This window comes from Cariama cristata, unplaced genomic scaffold (genome assembly GCF_000690535.1).
Source record: "Cariama cristata isolate BGI_N322 unplaced genomic scaffold, ASM69053v1 scaffold1235, whole genome shotgun sequence".
Lineage (NCBI taxonomy): Eukaryota > Metazoa > Chordata > Aves > Cariamiformes > Cariamidae > Cariama > Cariama cristata.
The window spans coordinates 9,619-18,136 of NW_009619014.1; the positions used below are offsets into that span (position 1 = coordinate 9,619).

At 42.3% G+C, this 8,518-nt stretch overlaps 1 protein-coding gene across 1 annotated transcript in view; it reads right to left on the reverse strand.

Annotated features, from left to right (window-relative positions):
- Positions 1-1,228: 1,228 nt before the first annotated feature.
- Positions 1,229-8,518, reverse strand: part of LOC104162350 (transcriptional activator GLI3) — a gene marked incomplete at its 3' end in the record, with an annotated part of 155,937 nt that continues 148,647 nt past the window's right edge. Inside the window, exons 7-9 of the mRNA XM_009701062.1 lie at positions 4,201-4,417; positions 2,608-2,724; positions 1,229-1,369 (exon numbers count right to left, since the gene is read on the reverse strand). Coding sequence (XP_009699364.1) covers positions 1,229-1,369; positions 2,608-2,724; positions 4,201-4,417 — 475 coding nt within the window. The remainder of the gene's footprint in view (positions 1,370-2,607; positions 2,725-4,200; positions 4,418-8,518) is intronic.

Genomic DNA, 8,518 nt, shown 5'->3' on the forward strand with positions numbered 1-8,518 from the left:
TTCCCCAAAAGATGTTGTGACACCAAAAGAGTCTCTCCTTATATTTCATTTTGGCCTATTAAAACATTAGGGAATTAATTGTGCAAAACGTGTCCAAAGGATTCTTAAAAAATGTCATCTTTTTGCCATTATTTTAGTTTTTGATAGTCTTTCATTTATTATTATTGTTGTTACTGTTACTACTACTACCTAATAATAAGAACTGAAAATACATCTTGATGCAACACTAAGAGGCTCTCATACTCCAGCAAGTGACAGCAGGCATTGCTTTACTGAAGTCAGCTTTGCAGCATCAGTTTACCATTTTGCACGGTGTTGGTAAATATAGGGGAGGGGGGGGGTATTTTGGGTGGAAAAGTACATTTTCCAATAAGCTATTTCAGTAGTACTGGCCACATTTTGCAATAGATTTTTGCATGATGTCCAGGAAAGTATTAAACTGTTTTCTACAATAAATACGATTCTGACACACTGATCATTTGCTGAAGATGTTCCTCTCTAATCCATACTAGGAATTGCCTTTTTTCAGAGTATTTGACATGTTCTATGACGCTGGTAATTAAGAGAGGTGCTGCTAGCTAAGGAGGTTGGAAACGTGGGGATCTAGGTTACAATACTACAAAGCAGTAAAAATCGCTTATTTTGGAGAGGTGGCAAAGAGGAAGAAAAACCAAGGCAGATATAACTAGTATTTGGTGCAGCATAGAACAAGACCATCCAGTTTGCTTTTGCTAAAAAGACTGAAATAACTGAGTCTCCGTGTATTTGGCCAAGTAACCCCCTTCAGTATACACACAACAGTAAACTGATACCAAAATCCCCCTTAGGGAAGCGGAAGAATTCCCCTCACCCATTTCTACTGTTACAGACCCTTCGGGGAGAAAAAAATCAAACTCAGCTAAAGGTTAATAATAATTCATGTCCAGCTTACTATTACTCAATAACTATCAAAGTCTCTAACTCAAAATAGCGTTTGCTGGCTTACAGGATCAGAGCCATTACAATTTCTATTGAAGACTTTATTGAATTTTACACTAAGCTTTAGCTGACTGAACAGGTCAAGCACCGTGGCTCTGAGTTTTCTTTATTCTCAGAAACTCATAAACCCCTCTCCAGTTTGTAGCGCTGTTAGCTAAGAAACTTGACTCAGCACAGGGTCAGAGAACCCGACCCCCATGAAAAAGGTCACGTAGTCTTAAAACCCAGTTCCTGAATACCATTAACTTACATGCACTAGCTGTTCCTGCGTGTCAAACTCCCGGGAACAGCCTTCCCAGTGGCAGTTTGTCTCATAGACCACTTCAGGCTCCTGTTTGCTTTCATCTTTGTCCCCTTCCTCTTTTACCAGGGTCATTCCTTCTGGCTGTTCCTGGAGAGAGGAAAAAAAAAAAAACCAGGGGTGAGAGGAGGAGAGAGGAAATCCTGGAACAGAGGAGGAAGAAAAGTGAACTACTTCAGCGTTAAAAGAAAGATGACGGGGCGGGGGGGATTATTTTACCCTCAGTTCACTACGTTACTCCGTTCTACAAAATACAGAAGCCCAAAACAGGCCTGGTAAGTCAGAAACTATTTGCAGACTACACGTGTAAAATGGATTTTTCCTCCCCAGAAATACTCACTGCAGAGAATTTCTAAAAAAAAAAAAAAAAGAAAAATCCCTTTACGTTTCAATTAAAAGCAAATCGTAAAGGCTTGGCTTCCCTCTCCTCACATTTAAGCAGCTTGTTATTTGTACACTTGCCCCTTATTATTCAGTGGCACCACTAGTGAAAAAGGCACTATTCAATATAGTTGAATTAACTGGAATTTGACTTTAGTACTAGGGTTAGACACAAAGCGGATCACCAGTAATCCCGAGTCTGTTTTCATTGTTAATCCAGTGACAGTTTTGCACACTAAAACCTCTCCAAGAGCAGACTGGTAATTTTCAGGTTACTTGTTAGTCTGTTCTTGCCCATAATGTGTGTATGAAAGGGGTGAGAGGAGGAAGAAAGTATTTCATTTTGGTTTTTGACTTTCCACCTCCAGTTCCTCAAGGTGCCTCATTCTCCCCAGCTTGTTACTTGCTGAGGGCAAGAGTCAGATGTTCGTGTAAACATTTGGTTCCGATTATGCACTCACACTATTTTTCCATTTCAAACCTGCTGAAGGATTTAGACAGACCTCTGCTTTGTTTTCACAGCTTCACTTGCAAGACTTGAGGCTCCGATTCTCCCTCAAGTCACTGTAAACTAGGAGTCACTCTCCTAAAACCAGTTCAGGGAGCATAGCAAACAAGGCGGGAGCTCAACACCGAGCCCTCAATGCAGTACTAAGGCCTGGTAAAAGTCAAGGTGGCATAAGCATTTCTGCTGAACGGAAAACACAGCCTCAATAAAGACCTGAACGTCTCTTGTTGCCTTTTCCATGGCCAACAGAGGGTTGAGCACTCTCCCGCTGATCAGAGACACCTCTCCATCAGCATCCTTCCTCTCTGCCTTCATCCTGCAACAGACCCCGCACCCCAGCAGCCCCTCACTGTTCACATTTAACCCTTCCTACGGTGAGCGGAGGCTGCTCGTGGGTGCACAAGAAGAAAAGCTTCTGGCTGTAACCCGACGGCCATACCTGCACGCTTCCTGCTCCCGGGCTGGGGAGGTCCTCGTCCGGCTTTATCTTGGAGCGCTTGTTGTGCATGGGATCTCCCGTGCTGCTCACTGCAGATTCACTTGTGGGTTTATTCTGCTGCAGGCAGGTTGGTTGGGTTTTTTTTCCCCCCAAAAGAAGACAAAATTAGACTGTGATAAATACGTAGCTCCAAACAAAAATAGGCAGCATCTGCTCAGCAACTCTATTTGGAGAAGCTACACTGTTAATTATATTGGATATGCAATTACATTGTGCTTCAATTACGTAGCATTAACTTGTGGAAAAGCTGCATCGCTCAACCTTGTAATGGAGCAGGGAGGGAACAGGAAGGAGGGCATGCGATGTAATTCCTTGCTACAAACCAACGCTGGTTTTGTCAGGCCAGGGAGGGGTAGGAAGAACTTGATTTTCCACATCATGACAACTTCAGAAAAGCCATTTTGAAAAGGCAAAATCACCGCGCGCTCATTCCAATAAACGCAAGAGAAAGATTTATTTTTTCACACTTGGAGGAAAGGTTTTACACTTAACATCTGGACACAAGACCTCAGCTCTTTTACTGCGTTTCCCATCATAACGGGGGATAGGAAGAAAAACTGAACACTCGTGTGAGACTCAGCCAAAAAATCCTAGATGAAGTCCTGGATTCTCCCAAGTCAATAGCAAAGCTACTGCTGACAGAAACAGGCCAGCGTCTCGTTTTCCTCTTGCTGTGCTAGACTGAACACCATTATCTACACCTGCAAATGGATCTTGTAGGAATCCAGAGATCTTTTCGAGATATCTGAACTTGCACGGACCCCACCAAAAAATCAATATGCTTCCTACAGCAGCATGTTCTCCTTCTACATTTGTAAAAGCTAGCCCGGAGATAAACAGCTCCCAGACTGATAAATAACCTAGCCCAGGTCATCTGGAAAAAAACGGCACTAGTTAACAACAGGCAAAGCACGGACTGTGATAAACGCCCCATTATGGGCCTGATTCACCGCTGCACATCCCCACCTTTTGAGAATACACCCTGGTTTATTGAAATGATTAATTCAAACTCACTAAGTCCGATCTTGCACAAATCAGAGAGAAAACCTTCAAACCTCTGCACTCTCTTTGAGTTCCTCTGTTCCTCACAGATGGAGTTACTCACTTCCAGTTACTCACACCTGTGCCAGGAGGGCAGAATATGACCCTGTATATACTACAGTCAGCCTGATCTGGAGGCGAAGCTGCTAATCTTTAAAATGTATAGTGTTTTGATGTGGTTTTCCCCTTTTTCATACTCCCCACCTCTATTAAGTTCCAGCATAAGATCCAGGAGAGACAGTTTGCAATGAGACGCTGCTGCAGCACACTGAAATAGTGATGAGGACTAAAAAGTACGCTACCAATTAGGAACCGCGCGTACACACCTGTGATTTATAATAAAGGGACGGCAAATGCTATGGCTGCAAGAAAACTGTTATCGAAGGGTCTCAGTGACAGTGGTGATTAATGGCCATCGAGACAATGTCATTTCTTTCATTTATTTCGTTTTTAAATTAATGGGGTGCAAAGGTTTCTTTTGTTGTCTCTCACCTGTGTGGACTCAGAAGGTCCAGAGCTGACCTGGACAGGGTTCAGGACACTGGGGATGCCAGGGATAGGTCTCTGGGTAGGAAAAGTTGGAGCAGGATGGATGAGTGGAGGGCTGTGTCCAAAGGCTGAACCCAGGGTTTGCTGACGACTTATAATTTGCTGATGCATTTGCTGGAGGGATACTGGTGTAGGAGGGTATGTGAAACTCAGAGCAGGGCTGAATTTGGGAGAAAAAGGAGGGAAGAGGGAGGAAAAAGATAAGGGTCATTACAGTACGGAACCATACAGATTAAACCTTTAAAATACATTTGATGTATTCAGATTAATTGAAGTCAGGTCCCTCCCTCTCCCTCAGATCTTTCTTCCTGCCCCAAAGGATGATAAATCCTGGTTTTAAATCCAGAGTTGGCCCGGATTTACTAGCGAGTGCAAAAATGATACCATAACAAAACATAACATTTTTTCCTAACATTTACCAGGAAACCACAGAAAGCTGACCGAAATAAAATTCAGAAAAACTGAAATAAAAGGCAAGCAGCTCAATAACAGCTATTTATTGCAATAACAAACTTTATATAAAGAAAAAGAATGGGTGCCTACATGCTTTATAGTACTTTTATTGATAATGCAGTTCCCCTATGTTCGCGTGTACAAAGCAGTTCCTTTAATCTTGGCTCATGCTACGCTCTTTCATATGTCTCTAGATCTTATTACAAGAGGAGAGAAAATCAATTGGTTAAATGTGTTCTGAACACCATGCTTGTCATATGACTCATTTGTTTGCAAAGATGGAAAGCTCAGTTCATCCAGAATGTCACCTAAAGAATTTCCATCAGTGCCGTTTGGTTACAGAAACTGATGGATTAACCTTTCCCCTCTGAAATTGGTGATCAATGAGTTTCAATGTAGAAATACTCCAATGGGAAAGCACTTCTCCTTCTTCCAGTTAGACAACATTAAATGTCTATTAAAGCCCATTATGCATGTTAATACCTGTCATCACTTCATTACTTCACCGTATTTCCCAGACTACAGCCACTTCGGAGGAAATTACACTGCCATCTAAGGACCTATTTTGTGGGTAATGCCAAAGCATTCTTTGTGTCACACTCGAGAAATAAATGGCGTGGAACTAAATCTTCACACACAGGAATATGAGAATCTCCCATAAACATTTGCCAGTAACTTACAACCGTAAAAGGAAAAAAAAAAAAAAAAAAAAAAACAACTGTATTCATTTTTCTTACAGAAACCGGCAAACACACACGGAAGAGCCATGCAAATTTAAAACATTAGGTCTTAAAAGTGAGGGGGGCAAGCATAATACCTTTTAAGATTCAAGGCTTCTTCTAATGTCAAAAGGGTGGATTTAATCCAAATTTACAGTCTGGAGTCTTAACTGCTGTTGCTGTTAAGTGCATTAACTGAAAATACTGTGATACAAAAAGAGCTAAAATCATTTCAACCGTTTTAAGTAATAATTCTACAGAAATTCTGTGTTCATTAATCTGACTATACATTTTGTCTGTTTGACTACAATCCATAAAGAGCCAGGTTCAATGTGATTACATTACTATTATTCCTGGTGAGAATTCTGCATTACAATAGTCTGCCCATTTAGGACAGAATATCATTAGGAATACCCTGGGAGAATTTTACTGGTCTTTGAGGAACTCTCTTTTCATTTTGCATTGTATTCTTTTTAATAAAGGAAGGAAGAAACGTAGTGAAAACAGTAATTGTTCACAGCAAGAGTTAGGGAGAAATCAGTAATAATATTCAGTTATTGCAGCTCTATAGTCCCTGCTAGTGTTCCTGTAAGCAACCATGAATGATTACAGCACGACTTAGCTAAGGTAGCCACTATGGATGATTGATAGGACATTAATCAAAAGATGCATATCAGGCTCAGAATTTGTTCACAAGCTTTCTTCTAATAGCTGATTTCATGTTCACTGAGCTCTATGCCAGTTTGTTCAATTTATTCTTCAGTGTACAAGCCATTCATCAAAGAACACAATGATTTAACATCCCTCTTCCTTTTTAGTGAACAAACACTACTAAGTGTAACTACTCTGTTCTGTTCATTAAAAAACATACTATTACAATGTCATACACGAGGCTGAAACAATGCCTCCTTACTATACCCCGGCATTTTTGGCTTCCATGTATGTACACTGTGAGTTCATCTCATAAACTTCAAACACTAGACGGCACCATCCTGAAGATGCTATCAAATTCACCGAGATCAACAAACGCAACACAGAAACAATTTGGATGAAGTATTTTATTTCCCTGTGAGTGGTTAATGCCCAGGACATCTTCACCCGTCAGCCGAATCAGTTCAAGAAAAAAGAAAAAAAATAAATAAAAAATAAGTGGGCTGATGTCATTGGGAGCTCCAAGCACATAGCACCCTTGGAAACAGAGGTTGGTGGGTTTTTTTTTTCCTTTCTGGGTGTTTAAGTATGCACACCACCACCTAGCTTTGCAAGTCCAGGTTCAAAACTCTGGTAATACTCTTGAGATCCTACATGGTAAAAAGACAAACTCAGGATTCAGCCACAAGACAAGACTGACTTAAGACCTCAGCTCAGAGATGTAGATCCTGCCCATCACTGCTCTGTCACTACACTTACATGAGCACCTACAGCTAACATAAATTTTTTCACCTATCCAAAGCAAGAGCACAGGAGACCCAAACAGTTCAGGAGGGGCAGGAAGGAATTGCTGTGATCTGAACATATTTTTAGGAGGCTGTCAAGGCGCCACTGACTAGAGACTCGGGAACTTGGATGCTGAAGAGGAACCTTTGGCCCCAAGTAGGAAACAGACGGTAGGAGCCCCAAGATGTATACGTACAACTTGCACTTAATGCAGCTCGCTTCTATCTACTGGAGTTTGGCAATATTCTCCACCCAGTCCCTCCAAAGATGGGAAAAGACTGCTGTGTCAATAGAGTATTTTTGGTCAAGTATCCCTCCGTCGCATTCTCTACCCCACGTAGAACAACACAAAAAGTGATGATGCCTCCCCAACGGCAAAACACCTTTCTAACTAAAGAATGAAAGCAGCTCTGCTTTAACAAATGCAGAAGCTAGTTTCACCGGTGTGCAGTGACGCGCCTTACACCAGTACAGTGCAAGCGCTTAAACATTAAGTAAGTATATTTGCTATTCCCCTCCCTGTATAAATGAAAATGGCTTCCATCGAAAGGGCAGATTTTACCTCACAGAGATGTCCTCTTTATCTACACCTGCTTTTACACTCTATGAGCCTCCAGAAGGAGGATGCTACACCAGGCATTGCCAACTTTCGTCCAACTTGCAAGCAAGCAAACTTGTAGGGTACAGCAGAGGAGACAGACATCATCTTAACTAGTGGCTCTTACTGGAAAACAGTGACAGCAGCAGCAGATGCATTAAGACGCAGCTGGACAGATGTGCTACGCAAAGGAGGCATCCTTATTTCTTCAGTATCTTTCTTTTGCCCCGTGCTCAGCAGCAAGGGTTGAGTCTGAGGCACTAGGGTTTTCCTACAAAGCCTGGCAATCTGCACTTCGTTCCCTCCACCTCCAAACTTCAAACATCTCAGACTGAAGTGAAAAGGAGATGATGATGGAACAGAAGAATGGCCAGCACAGCTAAGGGGAGCACTCAGAAATGGTGACAATGGTTCAGCCATCAGGGTGATTTCTTAAATAGCTCAGACAGCTGCCTTCAAATAATTCTCTCCAGCTGTTTCTGGAGAGGTCTTCATAAGGCAAAATGACCTGGCTGGGTTTAACGTCACCAGCGTGCAAGATGCTGTCACAGGGCAGCCTGGACAATTTTTCTGATCTGAAAAGATCAGAAGGATCTGAAGAGAACAGAAGGTGGGAGCTCTTTCTCTGCCTTTCACAAACCATTCAAGCTGCTCGACAATAAAGTTGATGTTGTGGGCCAAAAAGAAGAAAAAGAAATCAAAAGTCACAACGTGGCTGGCATGGAGCGCTCTGCTGGGAAGGGGAAACCTGGATTCCTGCCCTCCTTTCCAAAGTTTTTAACACACTTTGTTCAGTAACTCTTGAATACAAGATGTGTGAAGAATTCCCATAGCCCAGAGTCCCCTCAGACCCCACGGGATCCCTCTGCCTTGACTGGCAGCAACGTGGCTGGCATGGAGCGCTCTGTTGGGAAGGGGAAACCTGGATTCCTGCCCTCCTTTCCAAAGTTTTTAACACACTTTGTTCAGTAACTCTTGAATACAAGATGTGTGAAGAATTCCCATAGCCCAGAGTCCCCTCAGACCCCACGGGATCCCTCTGCCTTGACTGGCA